Source organism: Megascapheus bottae, chromosome 3 (assembly GCF_031878675.1).
Source record: "Megascapheus bottae isolate mThoBot1 chromosome 3, mThoBot2.hap1, whole genome shotgun sequence".
In the NCBI taxonomy this organism is placed as follows: domain Eukaryota; kingdom Metazoa; phylum Chordata; class Mammalia; order Rodentia; family Geomyidae; genus Megascapheus; species Megascapheus bottae.
The window spans coordinates 88,070,084-88,095,214 of NC_143511.1; the positions used below are offsets into that span (position 1 = coordinate 88,070,084).

General features: G+C 50.7%; 1 protein-coding gene across 1 annotated transcript in view; it reads left to right on the top strand.

Moving 5' to 3' along the window:
• Positions 1-24,493, top strand: part of LOC150066085 (odorant-binding protein 2a-like) — a 48,160-nt gene extending 23,667 nt beyond the window's left edge. The window contains exons 5-8 of the mRNA XM_090329402.1: positions 19,915-20,016; positions 20,086-20,254; positions 22,111-22,142; positions 24,393-24,493. Of these exons, the coding sequence (XP_090185528.1) occupies positions 19,915-20,016; positions 20,086-20,254; positions 22,111-22,142; positions 24,393-24,493 (404 nt within the window). The remainder of the gene's footprint in view (positions 1-19,914; positions 20,017-20,085; positions 20,255-22,110; positions 22,143-24,392) is intronic.
• Positions 24,494-25,131: the final 638 nt, after the last annotated feature.

Consider the following 25,131-nt stretch of genomic DNA (forward strand, 5'->3'; position numbering starts at 1 on the left):
ACGCCAGGAGAGGACAGGAGGGGACAGGGAGAGGTCTGCTCTGAGGAAAGGGCTCAGGAGAAAGGTCGGGGAGAGACGACGTCCCCTCCTGACAACAGCCCAGAGAACTCAGAACCCCGGGCGCTCAGGCAGCCGCAGTCCACACAAGCCGTGGACAGAGCCCTGTGTGGATCATGCCACGGAGGAGATGTTTGGTTGTTGTTGTGGGATGGGTGGAGGCTCAGGCCTGAGGGAAGAGCGGAGAGGGCGCTGGGGGCGCCCGGCCCCCACCACCGCCTCTGGAGATTGTTCCGGAAGACTTCCCAGGTGACACGGGGCAGCCCAGGGCAGGACACGGCTGGGCCCCACCTCCCCTGCCTGCTCAGCACCGCTGTCCCTGCTGGAGTGCGTGCGTGTGTGTGTGTGTGTGTGTGTGTGTGTGTGTCCACACTCGAGCCAGCGTGCGTGGGGGGTGGGGACATCGTGGTTTCTGGGTATTGCAGCCGAGTGAGTGGCCATGGGTGTGGTGGCAGGTCTCCAGATTGCATGTGGCCCGTCCCTGCGAGGCGGTCGTGGACGGTGAAGAGGAGCTGTCCGCAGGCGTGGACGAGGCTGCAGTCAGGGCTCTCCCGGCAGGCTCCCTGGAGGAGCAGGCCTCGCCTGGTGCCTGCCCGTGGCTCAAGGACCCCATCTTCACCCACACCTTCTTCAGCGCCTCCAGGAGGCCTGGGGACCCCCGGCAGGGCCTGGACCTGCTGCTCACCAGGTGAGTGTGCCCTCGAGCAGCACGGGCGTCCTCGCTGCGGTGGGAGCCATGGGAGTGGAGCGTGGCAGGCGGGGCTCGGGACACTCCCCCCTCCCCCACAGATGCAGTGGCTGGGGTATCACACGGGGAGGTCCAGGCGAGGAAAGGCTGGCCAGGCGCTGTGCAGTGTCCTGTCGGGCGCCTCCGACACAGCAGTGCGTCTACTTGGCAGGAAGGGAGCCCATTCTCTCTGGGAGGACGGTCCACGCGGGGGCAGAGGGAGCAGGGGCAGCTGGGGGCCGAGGGATGGCTCCTGGGCCCACAGGATGGTCAGGACCAGAGCTGCTTGTCCTCCTCTGTGGCAGAGACAGGCAGCAGCTCCAAGGCAAGGGCCACCACGCAGGCAATGAGCAGAATGGTGTGGGAAGAGCAGGAACTTGCCGGCTGTCCTGGTGGATCTGGCCAGGGACACTCGAATCCCTCCACAGGTTCGGGCCTGTGAAGCCCCCACCGGCTCCTTTGGACAGACTGGCGCCCTGCCCCACCCCAGCGAGGAGGTCATCCCTGGGACCAGCTGTGCCAGTGAGTGGCTTGGTCTCCAGGGAGGGCGTGTGTCTCCAGAGTGGTGGTGACAAATGTGTGTTTTGGGGTGGGGAGGCTTGGCCACCTCGGGGGCTCTCACCTCTCATGTTGTCACGAGGGCTTGAGCTGTGGAAGATGAAGCCTTGGGCTTCATCTGCAGCAGGAGGAAGACAGCAGGCTGGGGTCCTTTTGAGCCCTGGCAGAGGCCGGGCTCAGCGCTGAGCAGGATGTGAACCCAGCCTCACCACCGCCCATACCCTGCCAGCTTTGCCAGCACACCAGCAGCTCCAGAGCAGGGCTAGGGGCATGAGACCATGCTCAGAGCCCTGAGATGGTGCTAGGAGTGTCAGTGAGAGTGCAGGCCAGGCTGGGGCATGTATACACACAAATACACACACACACACATACACACACACACACACACACACACACACACACACACACACACACAGGAGAATGGTGTGGAGATGAAAACAACTATGCCAAGAGCAGAGAGCTGCTACGAAAGGTCTGGAGAAGGAGGAGGAGGCAGAGGGCAGAGGTGGAGGGGCACACGGGAACCGGTGCCATGCTGGAGGGGCGGGGGAAGCATTGCTTTCTGTTCTCTCCAGGCAGAAGGCAAAGCAGAGTGGGTTAGGCCTCATGCAGGCCGGGGGGCGTGGCGTCCGAGGAGGCCTTTGGGATGGGATGTTGTGGGGAACTCAGGTTGATCGGGGAGGCCAAGGACCCCAGCACTGGGGCTCCTCCTACCCCAGGGCCCACCTATCCCACTGTTGCCCCGTGTGCTGTGTGCCCAAGGGAAGGTAGTGGCCTTTCCACAAGCCATGCTGGCCGGCCTCCAGGCTGCCTCGTCTGACTCTGCCCCCCCAGTCAGTGGAGGCGCTGTCCTGAGAGGCCTGCTCCCACAGGGGTAGGTGAGGGAAGGAATGAAAGTGGAGACGTTCCCAGTGACGGCTGCAATTACCAGGCAGAAGACCCTGGGGAACAGAGGACCCGAGCACACCACAGACCGGTCAGACCCAGCAGGTGTGTGCAGAACTGCACTCAGCCACAGCAAAGTTGTTCCCCAGGGCCATTCATGTGGCAGGCCACCAATGAAGATGATTTATAATGTATTTTTCCAACTGCCATAGTATGAATCTTGAAATCAAAAACAGAAGGAAAGTTGGAGCATTTATAATTGTGAGGGAATTAAACAGCATAATCTCATACAATCAGGATGGTCTCAAGAGAAAGAGAAGATACTTGAGTCAGTGAATAAGAAACACAACAAGCCAAAATTTAAGACCTGCAATTAAAAGCTGTGCTGTGAAAAGCAGGAGGAGGAGGAGGAGAAGGAGGAGGAGGAGGAGGAGGAGGAGGAGGAGGAGGAGGAGGAGGAGGAGGAGGAGAAGGAAAAACCTAATTTCAAAATAGAATCCAAGCTGTATTTTTTCTTTTTTCCATGTCTTGGGGCTTGAACTCAGGGCCTGGGTGCTGCTCTTGAGTCTCTCTTGTGCTCGACGCTAGCACTCTACCACTTGAGTCCCAGCATGAATTCCAGGTTTTCGTGAATGGCTTCTTGGAGATAAGATCCTCACAGACTCTCTTGCCTGGGCTGACTTCCACTGGAATCCTCAGATCTCAGCCTCTTGAGTAGCTAGGGTTACAGGCATGAGTCAAAAAGCAATAACTGCAAATTAAAATGCAAAGTTAAGGAAAAAATGATAACAGTTACGGCAGGGATATGAAGAAGACAAAAGCACAAGGAATCTGAAATGGGTCTCGCGGGAGGTTTTATTTGGTTTTGTCGGCTTTTCCCAGTAGATCTGGAAGTCTGTAGATTAATAGTAATAATAATTTTTTAAAAATGTACGATAACAAGGGTTGTGAAGAAGGTGGAGAAATCGGGGGCTCCTGCTCCGCCAGTGGGACTGGGAAATGGTGCAGCCACGGTTGAAAGCAACCAGCCTGGCGGCGGTGCTCCACCCGGCTGGGCATGGGGCGGTGGTGCTCCACCTGGCTCACCCGTCTTGGCACGTGGCAGCGGTGCTCCACCCATCTCGGCACGTGGCAGCGGTGCTCCCCCTGGCTTCGCACATTGTTCTCTGCGGTCCAGAAATTCCACTGCTGGGTGTACAGCAAGACGCCTGAACCTGGACGTCCACATAGGAGTCGGTAGGACTCACACTCAGGACCGCCATCCTATCAGCCCCCGCATGGAGGGACCCGTAGAACCTGAGGATGGAGTCAGCCTTCATCTGCAGTGGGAGGGGGCTGACTGTGAGCGCACACAGGAGTGTTCTGAAGCTAGATTGTGCTGAGGCAGCCCAGCCCAGCAAAGGAGTGGAAGGTCATCAAGCCGCTTGCCTGAAGCATGGGGACATCATGGGGTGTCAGTTATATGTCAGCCAATGCTCAGCGTTGGTGGTTGGGGTGACTTAGAAATGACTTTTCCTGAAGCTAAAGGCAGAAAAGGGAACATGTTCCCCAGGATGAAATCAGAAACTGCCCAGAATGTCTGATAGGGGCCTCCTGGAGCTCATGCTGAAGTGTTTATTTGCTGGAGCTTCCTCTTGGTTGCTGTGCAATTCCGCGGCCATTTCCCAGCATCCATGATTTCCTCCCTCCTTAGAACTAAACTGGAGAGAGAGAACAGAGGTTAGGACCCTGGCAATATGCACAGAAGGGCTGGGGATGTTGACTTGAGCCTTGGCAGGTGGAACAAGGTTCCCTTCCCTGGCAGAGAGCACAGGCAGCCTTGAACCAGCTCCAAGTTGCACTTTCTCACCTAAGGGCCAATGCGTGATGTCAACAGGACACAGATTGGAAGTTGTCTCCATGGGCACAGCATGCTTCGCTGACACACATTTCCCCGTAGGAGAGTCAAGTCAGGCGAAGCCTCCATGACACAGATAGAGAGGTTGGCTTGCCCTGGAGCCCTACTGTCTACACAGCCATTTGGGAGTCATGGTTTCCCATTGGGAAAGAAGCATGTTTTATCTCTGATGCTTAAAGGTCAGTTGCTAGAGCTTAAAAGACATGTCCTATTGCCTGACAAATGCTTCATGGCTTGCAGTCACGAGTCGACAGTGAGGGCCAATGTCTAATGGTGCTTGTGGTTGTTCTGGACCTATGCCTTCTACTCTTCTACCAGCACCCCACCCCCCAACACCTGCATTGCTGTCCAAGACACAGTATCTACTAGACCCTGCTGGTTCCCCAGGCCAAGCCAACAGCCAGGATTCAGCTTTGGGGGCTGGGGTTTGGTTGTCCATCTTCTATTGTGTCCCACAGAACCTGAGTTCTTGCTGTCTGGACTAGAGAGAGGGTCACATGATGGGCTTGTGCCATGAGGCCTCCTGCTGTGGTTCTCAGAAGCCCTCTGCTGGCCGCTCTGTAGCCATTCTGCCCATAGGCTGAGCTGTGCGGGGCTGTGTAGATGAGACTCACAGGCAGGTGGGTGTGTGGTCGTGGTCCATGGGGGCCCCGCCCCCAGTGGAAGAGGGAAGTGACCGTCATCCCATCCTGCACATCTGCCCAGTGTGTCTGTCCCCCACTCCGTCCACAAGCTGCCCAGAAAGAGCCCTGGAGGTGTGAGGCCCCAGAGGAGGGGAGGCCAGGGGACTGGCAGGAAATTATTCCGACTAAACTCCACACCACACGGCTGGCCAGCCTAACCCTGGGCCAGCCACTGGGATCAGAGAGACATTATGGAAAATGTTCATTTTTCTTAAAAAGGTAAGGTTAGGGACCAGAAGTCTGGCCATGCATGAAGACCTGGGTTTGATTCCTCAGTACCACATACATACAAAAAAAAAAAAAAAAAAGCTGGAGGGCTGGGATGTAGCTCAATGGCAAAGCGCTGGCCTACCAAGTGCAACGTCATGGGTTCGATCCCCAGTGCCAAAAGAAAAGACCAAAAAAAAATACAGATAAAAAAAACCGCTGGAAGTGGTGCTGTTGCTCAAGTGATAGAATGCTAGCCTTGAGAAAACCCAAGGCCAGTGCTCAGGCCCTGAGTTCAAGCCCCAGGACTGACAAAACCCCCCCACAAAATAAAACAAAAAAGGTAAGGTAATGCAAACATATGATGTCATACTTAATGCAAGTAGCTTTTCCTCATTTTGCATGTACAAATCATAATGGAATGAGGAAACTTCAACAACAGGAGTTAAACGTCCTGTAGGTGGCTCCCTGCCCCAACAAGGATAGGTGGTCATTTGAGGAGCAGTAATAAGCCAGAGCTCATAAAAATAGGGAAAGGAAAGGCAGGAGAGACGTGTTTTAAAGACTGGCATGGGTGGGGTGAGGGCAGCGGGTAGCTGGGCCCTCGGCCTTGCTTAGCCCTGGTGGGGTGACAAGCCAAGCGGATAGCAACTTTCCTAGGTCTTGTCTGCATCTCTGGGCCCCTGTGTTGCAGGACTAGCTGGATTATCTGCTGTGGAATGCACACTGCACCCCCTTTCTCCAGAGGACTTTGTGGTGCTCACCTGGGGGGATGGGTAGGGAACGGGTAGAAGGACCTAGGAAGAGGGCCTTCTCTCCCCAGGGCAGTTGATTGAAGGCTCACTTGGCCACTCCAGCCCTCTGTAGGGAAGCTGCCGGACTAGGGGCCAGGAGGCCCAATTCTGACCTGGCCAGGAGTTTCCCAGGAGGCATCCTGGGCAGATGCACCCTGCTCTCCCTTCAGTGGCCCCAGAGTGGAGATAATTGCCTCCTCCTGTTCGTCTCTTTCCGTCCTGGGGTCTTGCAGGAACATGTCCCTTGGGTTTACTACCTGAAGACCATTATTGGGCTGAGCTCTGGTTCCCTGTTCCCCCACTTCCCTGAAGCAAGGCCTGTGCCTCCCTCCTCCCCTGCACCTCGTCATTGCTCGCAGGATGAGGGGCCTGGGCTGTTCTCTCAGGACCCACGCTGATTTCATCTGGAGAGCTGGCTGGCAGGACCAGATGCCGACCTTCCCCTGATTAGAACCAGCCTCCTGGAGCGAGGGTTTGAAGGACCCATAAGGAGTCACCAGGCTGGGGAGGGGGGCAGAAGGGCTGGCCATGCTCCTCCCAGACCACGTCCACTGGCGCCAATCTGCCAGCCAGGCGGGAGGACACAGGTGGTCCAGGAGGCCTCCCGGCCCCCTCCTGCTGGTGGGCATTCCCAAGGAGGCAGTGAAGGGGAAGCCTTGGGAGCCAGAGTGGAATCAAACTGTACTTTGATTTGCCTCAGACAATTGCTTTATTGCCTTACTGTTTTTTGGCCTTGTTCTGTTTAATTGAGCTGAGATTTACTATATGAATGTAACCTCCAAGAGTTCCCTGATTTACCATCTGGATGTAACACTTGGCAGTTCCCTGGTTTCAAGAAAGGATATAAGCCTTGATTTGGAAATAAACGGGGCTGCAGTCTTTACCTGGGCTGCAGACCTCCCAGACCCCATCTGTTTGTCTCTCTTTTTTTTTTCCAGTCCCTGTCCCCTATTTCAGGAATCCTGGTTCGCTGCCGGCAGGCCCCGGCAAGTGGCGCCCGAACAGGGACCCTGAAAATCTGGGACGAAGGTGGAGGACCCCGCTGTGATGAGTGACGCGTCATAGGACTCTTAAGAGAGGATCTTAAGAGAGTGAGAGAGCAGGAGGCTGTATAGTCAGGAGTAAAAAATTATGGGTCAAGTTAATAGCCGCAGGCTTTACGTGCTGGTCCTTAGGGACATACTTGAAGCCCGCGGAATGCGGGTGGGACAAGGGCAGCTTGAAGGTTTTATACAGTTTATCGAGGAGGCATGCCCATGGTTTCCAGAGGAGGGAACCCTAAATTTAGAAACCTGGCTAAGGGTAGGGAAAGGAATTCAAGATTATTATGGTGTAAATGGCCCTGAAAAGACCCCTACAGAGGCTATTACTTTATGAAATTTAGTAAATAAATGTTTAAATCTTGGACATGAGAATACTAAACTTAATCTTGAATTATAAAACCCTTCTGAGAAACCTGAGGCTGAGCCATATGCCACAGCCCGAGAGAGTTTAAATGAGATTTTAAAAAGGGAACAGCCAGTAAATATTGAGTATAAGAATTCAGGTTTGGATAACAAGAAGAAAAGATATGATGAGGACCAGCTGGCTATGGTGGAGGATGTTCTGGGGTCAAGAGGAGGGGAATCCACACCCCTCCAGGTGGGGATTCCACGTCCCACCAGAGTCCACCACACAGAGACAGTCTCATATAAAAAGGTGGATTTATTGGGAAAGTAGATGATGAACTGAGCCGCCAGGGACACAGTGCAGACTCGGGAGCTGACACTGTGACTCCGAGCAGTGCTCATGCTGGGTTTTTAAGGGCAAAACCCATGCGGTTGAATCTGGCTGTACACAGGTGGCCAATGGGATAGTTAAGTACACAGAGGTACCATTGCCAGCTCTGGCCACACGCAGGTTGCCAATAGGGTTACAGCCCAGTGTTTGAATTTACCTATCACCTTAGTTGGAGTTGGTGCGCAAATTGGGAAGGTCTCTACACAAAGCAGGCCCTCCCCCACCTAAGTGGATATCCGTCCTCATGGGGGGTGGGGAGAAGGTCAAGGTTGCCCCTCCCTAGAAGGGCAAAGGTAGCTGGGGTGTACCAGATAACCCTCCTCATGGGGGGGGGTGGGGAGGTCAAGGTGGCTGGACTGTACCATTGTCGACTTTCCACAATGGGGGGGGGGGAATCTTAAGCATTCCAGATGGCGCCAGTCCCTCCTCCCCTTAACACTCCCCGCTTTTTTTTAGCCTAGTCAAATCCTTGACTAGTTTACTTTAGTACAAACCGGGTTATACCGGCTGTGTAGGATCATCAGTTTTATAACTCTGATCCTTTTTTTACTAAGGACATCATTTCATTAATTACACATGGGCCAATCAACAGTAATATTAAAATAATCACCAGTGGGCCAATCATGGCTGAGATTAGAGAAGTTGCCCAGGGGACCAGTTGTACAGCCTCTCATACCATCCTCGGGACCTCTGTCTCTCCCTTTCTCTCTCATCTAGTCTCCTCTTTACAGCTGCCAGGCTATCTTTTATTACTCCAGTTCACCCAGAAGCAACATTCTCCTCCCAGGGCGACACTCTGTCCTCTAGGAACAATATATCTAGTCCTCTTCTGTTCTAGAGGACGACTTCAGCTAGGGACCTCAGTGAGTTCTCTGGGAGTCTGAAAGTCCAGGATCCTCACACGCTGTCTTCGCCTAGGAGTGATGAACCCAGGAGCTCGTTCCTGCTACCTTCACAGTGATTGGAGTGCTGGGAATCACAGTGCAGGTTCACTTGAGTGCCAGCGTACTGGAAACCAGATGATGAACACGTCCCCAGATCAACTTGTAAGGCCTTAAGGACTGGATTGAATCATGGTTCACAATGCCAGCTGAGATAACACATAACCAGATTTAACGAGGCTAGGCTTCTCTAGGCAGGTATAGAAGACTTGAACCTGTAGCCATTCCCCACAAGTGCAGTCTCCTATCTTGCACATCTGTTACTACTCTTTCCCATGTCTTTAATTTATCCTGTCTCACTTTCCAAAAATGACTCTGGTCCCTTCATCTCAAGGGGAGTTGATGGGCAAAGATTCATCTTCTATAACTTCTTCAAGCTGACTCAGGGGCGTTGTCTCTATACTTGGCTAGGGACCCTAAAAAGCTTAGACTATTTTATCAAGGGGTTGCAAGGATTAGATATCAGGAACAATAATTTGCTCCAACCTAGAGATCATATTCAACACTTAACAACTGCACAAACCTTCCATGAAATTCTCCAGTTTTTGTTATAAAAAAAAATCAGGTAAATGGAGGCTTTTACAAGATCTAAGGAAAGTAAATGCAACTATGGAACTGATGGGGGCCTTACAGCCCGGCTTGCCTTCACCCATGGCAATCCCAAAGGATACTTATAAAATTATTATAGATTTAAAAGATTGCTTCTATACTATACCCCTGGCACCTCAAGACCGTAAGCATTTTGCCTTTAGTGTCCCCTCTGTTAATTTTAAAGAACCCATGAAACGGTATCATTGGCTTGTGCTCCCGCAAGGCATGGCAAATAGCCCAACTTTATGTCAAAGTTTTGTAGCTAGAGCCATTTCTTCCACCTGTAAAAATTTTTCTTCTGTTTATATTGTTCATTATATGGATGATATCTTGTTGGCTTGTTCTGACCCTATCGTCATACAACAAGCCTTTGGACAACTAAAGCAAGATCTGAGCCTTTTTGGCCTCATAATAGCAGCTAAAAAGGTTCAGGAACACCCCCCTTTTACATATTTGGGTGTATATGAGGCCCTCACTACTTTAAAAGCCAAAAAATACAATTAAAAACCCCTCTTTGATCTCTTAAAGAGATCCCAACACCAGGAGGGCTATTCAAATTGTAGAAAAGGCAATTTTGCAGCAGCATATAAACTATTGTGATTACTCGTTACCCTGGGGAGCTTACATTTTAGCTACTTCTCACTCCCCAACTGTTGTGTTGTGGCAGAATGGCCCGCTTTTATGGCTTTATCTGCCATCAACACCTGGCAAAGTGCTGACCCCCTAGTATGAATTAGTGGCTACTCTGGTACATATGTGCTAAGTGGATTCCTGAAAATATTTAGGCCAGGAACCTCATTTTATTTGTGTTCCATATAATTTACTACAACAAGATTGGCTATTCGCCCATTGCGATTCCTGGGCTATTGCTTGGGCCAATTATACAGGAAGAATTTTGCATCACTACCCATCTAACAAACTTCTCTAATTTGCTGCATGCCATACGTTTCTTTTTCCTTCCATAGTACAGTCCTTGCCTTTATCTTCTGCTGCTTTAGATTTTACAGATGGATCCTTTAATAAAACGGCTGATTTAACCATTAATGGGAAAACTCAATCTTGGGTTACGGGTTTTTCCTCCTCCCAAGAGGTAGAATTAGAGGCTGTTTTACAGGCACTTATCCTGTTACAAGGTGTGCCCTTTAACTTATACTCAGACAGTCAATATATAATTCGTGCTCCTCAAGTCATAAAAACTGTTCCTTTTATTGGAACTACTAACTCCAACATTCAGACCCAATTCTGCCAAGTACAAACTTTGCTTTGTTCTCATAACCACTCCTGTTTTTTTTGGCTTTGTTCGAGCTAACACTAATCTTCCTGGCCCATTAAGTGAGGGCAATACAGTTACTGACTCCGCCACCAGAGTTTATTTAACTCAGGTTAAGCTTGCCAAACAGTCACATGCCATCCACCATCAAAACAGTTGAGCCTTGCACCGACAGTTTAAATTATCTAAAAAAGCGGCATGACAAATAGTTAAAACTTGCTCCAACATGTCCCTTTTTCACCAGCCCCCCATACAGGAGTAAATCCACGAGGTCTGCTTTCTAATCACATTTGGCAGATGGATGTCACACACTTTCCATCATTTGGCCAGCTAGAATATGTTCATGTTACAGTTGATACTTATTCTAATTTTATCCTGGCCACCCGTCTTGCTGGGGAAGCTACTAAACATTGTATTTCCCACTGCCTTCGCTGTTTTGCTGTGGTGGGGATTCCCTCACAAATTAAAACAGATAATGGCCCTGGTTATGCAGGCTGTGCATTTCAATCCTTCTGCCATTCTTATTACACTCATATTATAGGCATTCCTTATAATCCTCAGGGTCAGGGTACTGTGGAGTGAGCTAATGGACTACTAAAACATCAAATTTTCAAATTAAAGAAGGGGGAATTGTATCCTGCTACCCCTGTGAATATACTTAATCATGCTTTATTTGTTTTAAATTTTTTTGAATTTGGACTTAAATAATTTATCTGCGATTCTGGGAAAAAAGAGAGCAGCGTGCTTTTGCCTTAGTAAAGTAGAAGGATACCCTAACTGGTGCTTGGCATGGACCCGATCCTGTTCTAACATGGGGTCGAGGGCATGTATGTGTTTTTTCACAGGAAGAAAATTATGCCTGCTGGCTGCCTAAATGCTATGTTCGGATTGTGGAGAGTGACAGTGGCCATCCAAGCAGCGACTCACTGGGCCTACACCACCAACCCTCCAGTGATGCATCCTGTGACGTGGGAAGGACCTGAGTTATTCGTGCATGTCAATGGACTGCTCCTGATCCATTTGTTCAATACATTCATATGATTCCCCAGTGTGTCAATCATCAATATTACTGAGACTTCCTCACAGCTACTAGATGGGTCAGGAGCCAATTCTACCCAGCTCCTCCTATCAAAAGAACATTATGAGCTGTGTTTCTCCTCCTTTTGCTATTATGTATGGACCTTTTAACATACCCATTGATTCTACACAATTTAATGTAACATGCGATAATTGTTCTTTTACAAATTGTATGCTATTGAGATAAAGGATTGTTTTTGTTCTTTTCTTTCTTTTTTTTCCCTATTCCCCTTCACCCATTGCATAAGCAGTAGTATTGTGCCCAGAAACCTGACCCCCCCACCCTAGCCAGAGACCAAAGATCAATGCAAATTGCAATGAGTCATTTATCGACGAGCTCGAGCACGGGTCTCTGAGCACTGATAGTCAAGTGCAGACCAGAGGCCTCAAGCACAAGATTACAGCCCCTTTTATACATTTTTTTGGTAGGGGGAAGGCCCCAGCAAGTAATAGCAACAAATCAATACGCCACGCGGGAAATTTATACTATAATTCCATTAAATGATTGGTGCAATACAAAGCAGGAAAGGGGTCGTGGCTAATCATTGGTCAGTCTAGTTGGCTGTCATTTTAGGAGGATGGTTTTAGGCCAGATATGAGTCTAGGGGGAGCTCCATGGTGATGGGCTTGTGATTGGTTGACATCTGCTCTAGTTTGCTGGCCCTCGCATGTCTGACCTGGTTGGTGCCAGATGGCTACTATCTCCAGCTCCCGGCTTGGAATGTGTATACTCCTTACTACAGTGTAGCTCAGTCTGGGAACCAAGGACAAATGGGTGGTTGTAGATTAGCCACAAGGACAGCAGTTGCATTTCTCAGGGTTTTAGCAAGCAGATATACAGAAGCAGAAAGGCAAGTTAAGGAAATACAAGTATAACTATCCAAATGAGTACAAGTATGAAAATACAAATGGCTAACATAGGTTTATAGAAAATATATAGATATTTTCTATGCTCCTCAGTAGTTTCTTTACCATTCCTCTTCTTAACAACCTTTTTTGTAAAAGATGCTCAGGTAAAAAGCAAAGGCCTCCAGAGGTAAGTAAAAATCGGCCGACACCCTGTATGTCTGTGTTTTGTTTTGTTTTTAAAAAGTGCACTGTGGGCCTAAAACAGAGAAGAAAAAGCTGGATGCAGCAAGCTCTCTAAGGCCTGGGTGATCAAGGGAGGCCTTGACCCCCCTTCTGAGTTTCTTGTGGATAACAGGGCATGCCTGAGAGTCCCGCCAGCAAGACATGTCTAAGTCTAAAAATAGCTGTTTGGTGAAAACATTCATCTGAGCTCATGTTTTTGTGTTAAGTGTATCTGATTAAGTCCAATTTTCTTGTTATATGTCAATGTCTGATTCTGTTTCAGAGCCTTTTGTAGGTAGGTTAGGATGGCCTCCGTCTGCCAGCTACCAGGGAATGGAAATCTATCTTTCCGTCACTCTGGTCGTTTAAGGTCAGGCATGCTGTCAGAAGTTTAGGAGTTACTTAAAAGTCTCTGCTTCTCTGTCTTGTTTGTGTTACATATTTTTCCTTGTCCAGTTTTGTCTTTAAAATTGGTACCTGTTCTAAATATGGATCCCTATGGTTTTTCTGTGTGTACTCAAGCACACATCCTTGTTATCTATTTAAATATTTCGGGCCTGGTATGGCCCCTCCCAATCGGCTATAGTTGAGGTGAGCAGAGGCCAGTTAAAACAGCTGCAGGCTTAGTCTAGTTTCCTGTTTCCTAACTGAGGAGCATAAAAAAAATCTACACATTTATATTTAGATAAACCTATGTTAGCCATTTGTATTTTTTATATACTTATATTCTCTTTCAACTCGCCTTTCTGCTTCTGTATACTTGCTTGCTAAAACCTTGAGGAATGTAGCAATTGTTCTTGTGGCTAATCTACAACCACCCATCTGCCCTCGGGCCCCAGACACTCCGGGATATGGAGACCCTCCACCTAAGCCTGGAACTAGAGATAGTGGCCATCTGGCTCCTACAAGGTCAGACACTCCCGGATATGGAGCATGAGTTAACAACCCTCCCGGTAGGGAGAACGTGACAAAGTACCATGGAGATCCCCTAGGGTTCCGTCCAATCAATTCAAAGCAGACCACCAATGCTTAGCCTCGGCCCCTTTCCCGCTTTGTGTTGTGCCAATCATCGCTAGAAGATTGGCATGAATTTCCCGCGTGGTGTATTGATTTGTTACTAATGCTTGCTGGGGCCTTCCCCCTATCAAAGAATGTATAAAAGGTGCTGTAATTTTGGGCTCGGGGCCTCTGGTCTGCACTCTACTATCAGTGCGCAGAGACCCGTGCTCAAGCTCGTCAATAAACGACTCATTGCTGTTTGCATTGGTCTGTGGACTCTGGTGATCCATCCGGGGGGCTTCAAGTTTCTGGGCATTATACTAACAACCTGCTAAAGTGACAGTCTGGAGACAGTTGGTGGCAGGACACAAACTTCAGTCTTAGTTCTCCTAAGTTTAAGACTCCCACCCAACTTTCATCTGTAAAAAGTATTATGGTAATATGTCTAATATCAGAAACTAGCTCTAAAAAAATAAATTTCAGCTAGTCACCTTGTTAAAAAGCTTTGTTTTAAAACTTGGTTGTCACCCACAAGAATAAGATTAGCAAAAAATCTCTTGTCACTAAACTTCTGGAAAATGTACCCCCGATATTAATTTTGTGTGTTTTTAAGATCTTTGAGTATAAATGTGTATAATTGGGTGTAAATAAATATGATCAAGGTTAAATTTTCAGCATGCTATGTAAAACAATAGATAAATTTATACTTAAACACAAAGGCAATTGGGTAAATCTAAGTTTGAACTTCCAAAAAAAGTATTAGGTTTAAATGTTTTCTATGTCTCAAAGGATTATTGCATTGTTTTAAAGAAAAAACTGGTAAAAAGTATTTTTCTAAAGATCCTAAAATCTGCATTTAAAAAATCTGGTATTGCAATGCATACAGCTGTTTACATTGCCAACATTGTATCCTGTTTAGCACAGAGGTATTAGGGAATTTGAAATTTATTACCTTAAGTTAAAGTTTGGAGACATGTATTAGAGATTAAAATGTAAGTTTGTTTATTAATGTCAAAAATTTTGCCTGTCTGTCTTTTCTTGCAAACTGTCACTGGAAATCTGATGATAAAATGTAGATAATGTGAATGTTTAAAGGTTTATCTCCTTATGATTTGGTTTCATACTACTTCACAATTGGGTGTATTTTAAAAAAAGAAGGAAACTAAGTCTAGACTTAGACTTTTGGTGCGCTGATGTTCGTAATTCTTACATTAGGAAAAAACTGTTATTTGAGTTTAAACTATTATTGGAGTTCTAGGCAGTAATCTAAACTGCAGAAAAAAACAAAAAGCCTCTTCTAAAGGCAAAGGGAGTGCCTTGAGCCCTAGGGGGCCTGGAGACAAAAGGAGTCCTTTGAGTCCTTAAAGGTTTTTCAAATGCAAATAAAGACTAAGGTGTTAATTGTTTAAGCAAACATCAGTAAAAGTTTTTAAGAACATTGGAAATGGGTTTCTGAACAATATTTAAAAGTAAAGTTGTCTTAAATGTTTGTTTGAAAAAAGAGAAAAAAGGAAAATTAAGACTACCAAAATGACTGCTTAATTGCTATTTAGCCTGCTCTTGCAAGTGTCCTTATAGCAATTCCTCCTGGGCCATGAAAAAGGACAGCAATCCTATTCAGATGTAATTTTGGCCCTTACCAGTTTCCAGGTAAGATCATGCTTAGAGACTATTTCTGAGCTGACCACCTTGTTACTTCTAATTGGAGTAACGTGGCCTTTTGTAGGACTCATTGATCTAAAAGCTGCAGTTTCAAGCCAACCCGGGCAAAGCAAAGTCCCTTTAATCAAAGTAATCACGTGAGTCTTGTCTTTGATTCTGTTTATGTACTGTCTACCAAAGAGATTGATCTGTAATTCTATTTTGGATGTCCTTTTCTGATTTTGGAATGAAGATAAGATTTCCTTCACAAAATTACTTTGGTAGGCTTGCTTTTCCTTTTATTTCATCAAAAAAGTTTAAAGACTCTTTGTGCTTTTTCTTTTAAGTTCTCGTGGAATTCAGTAGTGGGTTCTGAGATTTTCTTTGTTAAGAAGTATTTTATTACTGCTTATTATAGATTATTATTTTTGCCAGTCCTGGAGCTTGAACTCAGGGCCTGGGCACTGTCCTTGAACTTTCTCAAGGCTAGCGCTCTACCACTTGAGCCATAGTACCACTTCTGGCTTTTTCCATGTATGTGGTACTGAGGACTTGAACCCAGGGCTTTACACATGCTAGGAAAGCACTCTACCACTAGGCAACACTCCTGGCCCTATTATACACAATTTAAGAGTTCAATTTTGGTACATCTAGAAATATGGCTATTCGCCCTTCATTTTTTTTTCCAGTCCTGGGGCTTGAACTTGGAGCCCAAGCCCTCTCCCTGAGCCTCTCTGTGCTCAAGGCTAGTACTCTATCACTTGAGCCACAGTACCATTTCTGGCTTTTTCTGTGTGTGTGGTACTGAGGAATTGTACCTAGGGCTTCATGCATGCTAGGCAAGCACTCTATCACTAGGCAACACTCTCATCCCTCCTGTTTTCTTAAGGGGAGACCAGGACTCAAATGCTGTACCTGATACTTTGCTCATCAGCTAATGTTCTACCAACTGAGCCACACACCTTCAACCTCCTCCCTTCTTTTAGTTGAATTGGCTAAGTATTTATCAATTGTACGGCTAAATCCCAACTTTCTGTTTAATTGGTTCTATAAACTGTTGAATCACTAGTTAATTGACCTCTTCCCTCATTTTCTTTTGCGGTCCTGGGACCCAGAGCCTCAGTCTTTTAGGCTGATGCTTTACCACGTAAGCATGCATTTGGTGGCAATTTTAGAAACGGAGTCTAGTAAACGGGAGTGGCCGTGAATGAAAATCCTCTAAATCTCTGGGTCTTTGTGTACTGGTTGGAGACCGAGTTAGAAATTCATGAATTCTTCACAAATAATCATGACCCTGAACTCATGGCTGGGAGCTCTTCAGTAAAGTCCAGATAAAATTGTGGGCCACATAGTCAAGTACCTATTTTTTTTTCTGCCAGTCCTAGGGCTTGAACTCAAGGCCTGAGCACTGTCCATGGGCTTTCTCAAGACTAGAGCTCTACCACTTGAGCCATAGCACCACTTTTGGCTTTTTTCTAAGTATGTGGTACTGAAGAATCCAACCTGGGTCTTTGTGTATGCTAGGTAAGCTCTCACCAATACGCCCAACTCCCAGCTCCAAGCCTCTACTCTTGGAGAGCATAAAGGGGGTTGAGGAGCCTAGCAATGGCCACAGGTGGGAAAAGGCAAAGCGAGTGGCATCTGGGAGTGGTCTGCAGTAGCAGAGCTGGCTGGGTGCAGAGGGTGTGGGGGTGGGGGTGTGGGGAGGGGGACAGGAAAGCTGGTCCTCAGCGCGGCTGGGCTGCCCTGAGCAGTGCTCTTCAGCAGACCCCGTCCATGCCACTCCCAGAAGCCCAGGGTGAGGCACGGAGTGGAGGAGGGGCGGGGACAGCACAGGCGCAGGCTGGGGCTCTAGGGAGCTGGGGGGTCTGTGGATCCGTTCAGCCCCCTCCTCAGGGACGTGAGGTGACACGCAGTCTCCCAGGGCGCAGGGCCCAGGCTGGGCACAGGTGGCGGGAGGGCGGGATGGAGGGAGCGTGAGGAAAATACAGAGGCCTGTGCCGCCCGGGGTGAAGCGCCCTCCACGTGCTGCTGTGAGCGGCTCCTGCGTGCCGCAGACCTGGGTCAGCACTGGCGTCTCTCCTCTCCAGGTGGACCTGAGCTGCTCTTCATCGGATTCCAACAATAACACCTCCACCGCCATGATGGACATGGACTTGGCCATGACAGCTGGACAGGAGGGTGGGCTCAGTGCCACGTGGGCACAGGCTGCTGGCCGGGGGGATAAAGGGCACCTGGTGAGAGGCCAGAGCAGCCTGGTGCACACAGCACAGGAGACCTGCCTGGCCTGTGAGCCCGGAGCCCAGATGAAGACCCTGCTCCTGACCGCCGTGCTGCTGGGGCTGGTGGCGGCCCTGCGGGCCCAGGATCCCCTGTCTCTCCTCTCGGAGGCACAGAGTGTGAGGCTGGGGGGGGGCTGGGCGGGGTAGGAGAAAGGCTGCTGGCTGGTGGCTGGTGGGTGAGCAGTGGTCCTGAGCCTCTTTCAGGAGTTGGTGGCTTAGAGTGGTCAGGTACAGGTGTCCTAGTGTCTGCCTTCAGACACGGGCTTTCCTGGGCACGGGACGGGGACACGGGCTCTCCTGGGCACAGGGACGGGGACACGGGCTTTCCTGGGCACAAGGACGGGGGCACGGGCTTTCCTGGGCACAAGGATGGGGGCATTGGCTCTCCTGGGCACGGGGATGGGGACACGGGCTCTACTGGACATGGGGCTGGGAACACAGGCTCTCCTGGGCACGGAGCTGGGGACACGGGCTCTCCTGGGCATGGGGATGGGGGCTCAGGCTTTCCTGGGCACAAGGATGGGGGCATTGGCTCTCCTGGGCATGCAGGAGGGCATGAGTTCTCCTGGGGACAGTGATGGGGACACAGGCTCTCCTGGGCACAAGGATGGGGACACGGGCTGTCCTGCGCACGGGGATGGGGGTATGGGTTCTCCTGGGCACGGGGATAGAGGGGGGAGGGCAGCTTCGGGACAGCGGCACCATCCAGGTGACCCCAGGAACCAGAAGTTCTCACAGGGCAGACCTTCAGGAGTATAGATTCATTTGTTACCGGGTCCAGACCCCAAAGAGAACAGATCCCTGGGGAGCAGATGCCCTCTGCCCCCCCCCCCGCCACCCGGGGCACCATCCGTGAGCGCTGGCCATGCTTTGCTGAGTGTGGTACTGCAGACGTGCCCGGGTCCAGCTCATCTCCGGTGACAGTCTGGAGGTCTGTTAGACTGCAGGCTGCGAGTCAGGGTGGGGAGAATCGGGGAGCACTGGAGCCCCTCACTGCTTGTCCTGCTCTAGTTCACAGGAACCTGGTACACAAAGGCAGTGGTAAGCGACAAGAGCCTGCCCAAGGGGAGGCAGCTCACGGAGGTGTTTCCTGTGACCGTGACAGCCCTAAAAGGCGGGAATTTTGAGGGCAAGACCACCATCATGTGAGTCTCACCCTGAGGGTCTCCTCTGCCCTAGTGGTCTCTCACCTATGTTCTGGGTGTTGGTGACAAAAATCCCCAGATGGCCTCCGAATGCATATGCAGGGGTGGAGTGGGATTTTCAGCCACACCAGGTGAGGAAGACCAATACACGAGGTAAGCTGAGCAAGGCCAGCGGGCATCCTGAGAGCACTGCAGCCTCTGTTTTCTAGGTATTATGGTCGGTGCCATGAGATAAAAATTCAGATCCAGAAAACCAGTGAGCCTGGAAAATACATAGATTGTGAGTCTGGCTGTCTGGGCCTGGTCCCTGGGGATAGGAGCAGGGGGCAGGGAGGGGCCTGCCCTCCCAGGGGGTCTCTCTCTCCCCATGGGTGCCAGGTGTCCCTGGCGTGTTCACAGCTGAGATGGCCTTGGTTTTCTCCCCCTCCAATGGCCCGGGCTCCTCCACTGGGAAAGTAAGGCCAGAGGGAAGCAGGGCAGGGTAGAGACGGGAGACTGAGGCCTGGCTCCCACCGTCTCCTCTGCTGTCCATCCTCTGGCCTCACAGCTGAGGTCCAGGAGGGGCTTCCTGTCTAGTGGCCGAGGCCACAGCCAGGCCAGGGCCAGGCTGGCTGAATCATCATCAAAATGGTCTAGACTGTCCTTCATGTGGCCTGAATGTTTCCTCCAGGAATGAAGATGCTAAAACAATATTTTCTTTCTCTACAGTAGAAGGAAAGAAGGTCATTCACTTAGAGCCTCTGCCCACGAAGGCCCACGCCATCTTCCACTGCGAAGGCCAGCATGAGGGGGAAAGGTTCCGCATCGCAAAGCTCATGGGTGAGAGCCCTCCGGAGACGCTCACCCTCTGCCCCACCCTCGGGGCCTCTAGAAGCAGGTGGAATGGGCAGCACCTGTGCCCAACGGGGCTAAGACACCCTCGGGCCTGCTTCTGGGTGCTGGCCTCAGTGCTGCCAGGGAGCCCCTGAGCACTGAAGGGAGAGAGGCCAGCTGGGTGGGGACCGCAGGGGCAGTGTCCAGTCCCCAGGGCTGGCAGGAGCCACTTCCTGGGATGTCGGGGTGGAGGGGGCATGGAGACCGAGGGGCCTTCTAGGCCAAGTTGTGAGCCTGCAGGCCTGCTCGGGGCCCCAGGTCACCTGGCGTGTCCTGGCCTCAGACTTCTGCATCCACCCTTGGGCCTCTCCACCCCTACCCTAAGCCACTGCAGGGTGAAAACCTCAGTGCCAGTGAGTGGCCAGGTTCTTCCACCACCAGCTGCCAACAGAACTGAGCTGCCACTGCCCTCTGCTCACCCGGCCCCCACCCCCCAGGAAGGAACACAGAGGAAAACCCGGAGGCTCTGGAGGAATTTAAGAAATACGTACAGCGCAAGGGATTCCAGCAGGAGGACATCTACATGCCCAAGCAGAAGGGTGAGAGGGCTCTGCCAGGACCCTCCCCCAGGCGCTCCCCTGGGCCCCTCCCCCAGCCCCTCCCTCCAGCCCCTGTGTCCCCCAGTGTCTTGGTGTCTCCCCTGTGGCCACCTGCTCAGGTCTTGGTTGTGAAGGAGTCAGGCCCGGGGTGTGATGAGCTGGGACCCTGGCCAGAGCACCTTCTCACCCTGGCTGTGCCTCTGCTTTGCAGAGACCTGCATCTCTGGGAGGAGCTAGGGTGAGTGTTTCCCAGGGGAGGAGACAGGGGAAACGTCCAATCCTGAGTTCCTTGGTGGCTTTCCAGGGTTGTGGCCTGGCTCTCTGCCCCAGCAGAAGGGAGCCCACCTGGTCTGGGTTCTCAGGGGCATTTGGGAATTCCTGCCTTTTGTCAACGTCCTTCCTGGGCACTGTGTGGGGAGCAGGGAAGGGCAGGTCCGCGTGCACTCTGGAGGGACCCTGGGAAAAGCCACCCTCTTCAACTGGGGAAGGTGCACAGGAAGCACCTGGAGCAGGGGAGGGGACTTGGGATGGGGGAGGAGGAATGGCTGCATTCCCAGCCCCATGCACAGAACCCACCCTGGCAGCAATGGCTGACACATGCGCGGCCAGATCTCCAATCCTGTGACTTTTGTTCACCATCCCCGACTCCAAACACCCCCAGACCCTCTCAGCACCCACCAAGGATGCTTACAGACTGCTGGCTGTGAAAGGGCCATGATGGCTGCTGGCTACACTGCTGCCCAGCAAGCACAGTGTGGCACAGAAGCCAGGAGCTGGCAATCCCTGATCTCCTGCAGCCCTGTGCAGCCTCTGCCAACAACAACTTCCCTGAGCAAGCCCTCACCTCTGCCTCTCCCCACCACAGCAGCCTCTGGATCTGCACCTTCTGGGCCTAGGCTGCCACCAACACAGAACCAGGGCTCCCTGGACTCCCCCCTCACACACAGCACTGTCTTACTTGTCCAGCCCCCCACTTCTTTCCCCAGCCGTCTGCTCCCCTCACTGACCCCACTGACTGCAAATAAAGTGCTTCAGCAGCTGCTCTGGCTTTCATCTGTCTGAGCAGATCTTGGGTCTTGGCTGGGTTCTTCAAGAGCTCTGCCATGGAAGCCCTGGGGGAAGTGGGGAGACATGGGACCCAGCCGAGTGCAGCTTTGAAGTAACATGGAGCCCAACAGCCCTGCAGAGCCATACATGCTGCCTGGGACAACTGCCAGGTACATGCCCCCCCCCCCCCCCCCCCCCCGTGGCTCTGGAGGAGGCTGGCTCTGGGCAGGAGCATCTGGGAAGCTGCCTGGCAGGACAGGACTGGAGACAGGGTCCTTGGCTAATCTCAGGCCAGCCAGGACTTTGGGGATGCTAGTTGGGGTTCTACTTTCACCAGCCTGGGCCCAGTGGTGAGGGTGGAGGGAGAGTGGCTGGTCCTTCACCCCTCAACAAAGCCAGGCATAGCCTCCCTGGGTCCTTGTCCCTGCCTTAGCCCTTTCTGTGGTTGGCCCATGAACCAGAGTCTGTGTAGGACCACAGGGACATGGGGGTCACAGAAAGGGAGGAGAGGTCCTTTACCCCAAATGACCAACAGTGCCTCAAGCAGCCAGGCCCAATGGGCCTGGGCTCCAACTGGATGAAGTCACACAGTGTCTGCTGTTCCTTGAGGCTCAGCCAGGTGACCATCAGCTCAGTGACCCTTCAGTGTGACTCTGACCATGACCTGTCTCCTTGCTTTTCTCCTTGGCTCTGGGTAGGGGCTGTTGTGCAGTCTTCTGTGAAGCCAACCCAACAGGTACCAGGTACAGCCCAAGGCAGCTCCCTGGAGGGAGGAGAGAGGCCTGCCTCCAGTCTACCTAAAGGATCACAAAACTCCTCAGAAGCAGAACACCTATGGATACACATCCCAGAAGAAAATAGAAGCGCCCTTCTCCCCTACTCACTCATCCCCATCTCCCACAGCACGTTCCTTGAAGTTAAATAAAAAGATGACATTTCTCATGTTTTCTCAGGTGGCAGGGCAACCCTGGGGTATTGTCTGATCTCCCCAAGTCTCCTAAGTTTGGCACACTTCTATTTTCCTACGAAACCTGTGCTTCCCCGCAGGTGGGGAATTCCCCCTACTTCTTCGCTGGCCTGTGAGTAGTCAGGGGCTGCACTACTCCCTGAGGTGCTTTAAAGAAACATGGCAGCAACGGCTGTTGGACTTTAGAATCTTAGGTCATGCATGGCTGTGGAATATTTGTGGGCTGGAGGTCTAGACCTGTCCACAGGTGGGCAGAGCCAGACTCCAAACTGCATCCCCGGCCTTCTCTCGTCATTTTGTTGGCCTGAGGTCACCTGTCCCCTTTCTACACGTGGACATGGCACTCTATTTTGCAACTATGAAGGATCTTATTGTGGAATCTCCACACATGCTTAAAATGTACTTTGGGTCCTATTCACCCCTTCTATTAGGGGATTGTTTTTCTGATTTCTTTATCAACTTGTTTGTTCTTAGTCTACAGAAAATCTAGTCTGTTTTTTTCTTGCACATAGATTTTGAAGCCTAATACTTTTTCTGAACCTAGCATAGCTTGTGTGCCTGGAAAGGATCTGCCCCTAAATAGAGGCATCTCATGTGTGCGCCTGCCTCTAGGAGTTTTGCAGACGGGGTCTCCACCATCCACTGTGTTGGTCTGGGACCCTTCCCAGGACAGGGGACTCTGGGCAGGGCATCTCTCACCGCATACATGAGCAGGCCCACCCCAGTCACGCCAACTCCTGCTCTTGGCACTAACCATGTGTGTTCTGGTCCTATGGATTTGCTTGTTCTTAATATTTCCTCCAATCGGGGCTCTGTGGTTTGTGTTTCTGCATCTGGCTCCATTATGAAGGAACACGTTTCCAGATTGATCCATGCTGTGGCACAGTTCAGAACTGAATTCCTTCCCATAGCTAAGCATTGTGCCATTGTGTGGCTGGGCCACATTTTGTGTAATGATTCCTTTGTGGGTGAACATTGGGCTTGGTTCTGAAATCTGAATAAGCCCTGTAGCTTCATACACTTTTAGTTTCTTGCATTGACTGTTTTTTTCTTGTTTGCTTGTTTGTTTTTGTTTTTGTTTTTGCCAGTCCTGGGCTTTGATCTCAGGGCCTGTGCGCTATCCTTGGTCTTTCTCAAGGCTAGGGATATACCACTGGAGCCACAGCACCATTTCTGGCTTTTTCCTATGTATGTGGTACCAAGGAATCAAACCCAGGTCTTCATGCATGCTAGGCAAGCACTCTACCACTAGGCCAAACTCCTAGCCCCAGGCTGGTTTTTGAAAGCATGAATTATGGGAGTCTCATAGATGTCAATCTAGTCTCCTACTACCTTCTGCTAGACCTCACCTGTGACATGTAGATTCTGAAACTGATGGCTTCCTAGGCTATTTTTGAAAATTTTAAGAAATACTTTTCTGGGGTGAGTGGTTCATGCCTGTAATCTCAGTTACTCATGAGATGGAAATCAGGAAGATTATAGTGTGAGACCACACTAGGGAAAAAATCTACTCATTCCCATTCAATAAATGAGCTGGTCTCTTCCTGAGCAAAAGTAACACTGAAGGTATCGCACTACATGAGTTATACAACACACCAGATGTGCATGAACTGCATAGATGAAGAATGGTATAAAATGCCCAAAAATACTCCCTTGCAGTGGCAGCCCACCTGAATCTTGGCACAGATGCATATTAGAGAAGACAGTGTCATCAGCAATTGGTGCTGGGAAAAGTGGATATCCACATGCAGAAGACTGAATGTGAGCGCTTCTCTCAAATCAGTTCAAAATGGACCAGAGACCTTAATGTAAGAGCTGATCATTTGAAACTAAGGACCCCAGACCAAAACTTTGGCCTCTGCAGCTCCTTGTCTGCAGATGGGTAGACAAGACCAAGCAGCCCGCAGTTCTCCACTCATGGAGGCGGAAGGGCGCGGGGAGTCGTGGGGCCTGAGGCCCTCAATGACTCATGATCTACCAGCCCTGGTTCTACCTTCCCTCCACTGTCAGCCTTTTCAGTGGTTCTGAGCAGGTCTCTGCTCAGGTGCATCTGCTCCCAGGTCACTGCACAAGACCTGGAAACGTGTTATTGTTCTGATAACAGACTTGGGTGCTGACAATAGAGGAAGCTGGAGCGCTGCTTAGCACCATGGTGTGCACAGAATGTCTCTCGCAGGGACTCCTTCTGAGAGGCCAGCATGCCCAGGGGAGACCTCCACGGCTGCCTGCCATGCTCACTCACTCACCAGGGTCATAGCCTGACCCTCGGCTCTCACCACATTGTGGGTCTTGCTCTCTGGGTCTCTCCAGGGCTTCTGCTCCCAGGGGAGCCTCGCTGGGCTGCCACCTTGCTCTTCTGCAGGTCTCTCTCTGACGTTGGTCCTGAGCAGCCTCAGTGCTGCCTCTGGGGCTGCCCAGGCCTTTCAGCTGTCCCAGGTCAATGCCGTCTCTGTTCCTGGTTGACTCTCACCTCATCCCTCCTCTCCTCTCCTCTCTACACTGGGCAGGAGAAAGTGCCACATGGGCCAGGGCTAGTGCAGGCTGCACCTGGGATGTGCTGGGTATGGATCTGACCAGTGATTTGAGATGAGGAGCCAAGAGATGACACATTACCTTAGCTCCTAAGGACCCTGAGCCAGTCCCACTTCCACTTTTCTAGAGATTAATTGGAGATAAGAGTCTTGTTACGGGATCCCTGTGAGGAGTCCTTGTCCCACCAGAGTCATGCAGAGACAGTCTCATACAAAAGTTGAATTTTGGGGTAAGTGGATAGCGAGCTGACCGCCAGGGACCAGTGCAGACTCAGGAGCTAATACTGTGACCCTGAGCGGTTGCCAAGCTGGGTTTTGTTTGTTTGTTTGTTTGTTTTTGCCAGTCCTGGGCTTGAGCTCAGGGCCTGAGCACTGTCCTTGGATTTTTCTCAAGGCTAGAGCTCTACCACTTGAGCCTCAGCACCACTTCCAGCTTTTTTCTATATATGTGGTACCGAGGAATTGAACCCCGGTCTTCGTGCATGCTAGGCAAGCACTCTACCACTAGCCCAAACTCCCGGCCCCCCAAGCTTGGATTTTTTTTTTTTTGCCAGTCCTGGGCTTGAGCTC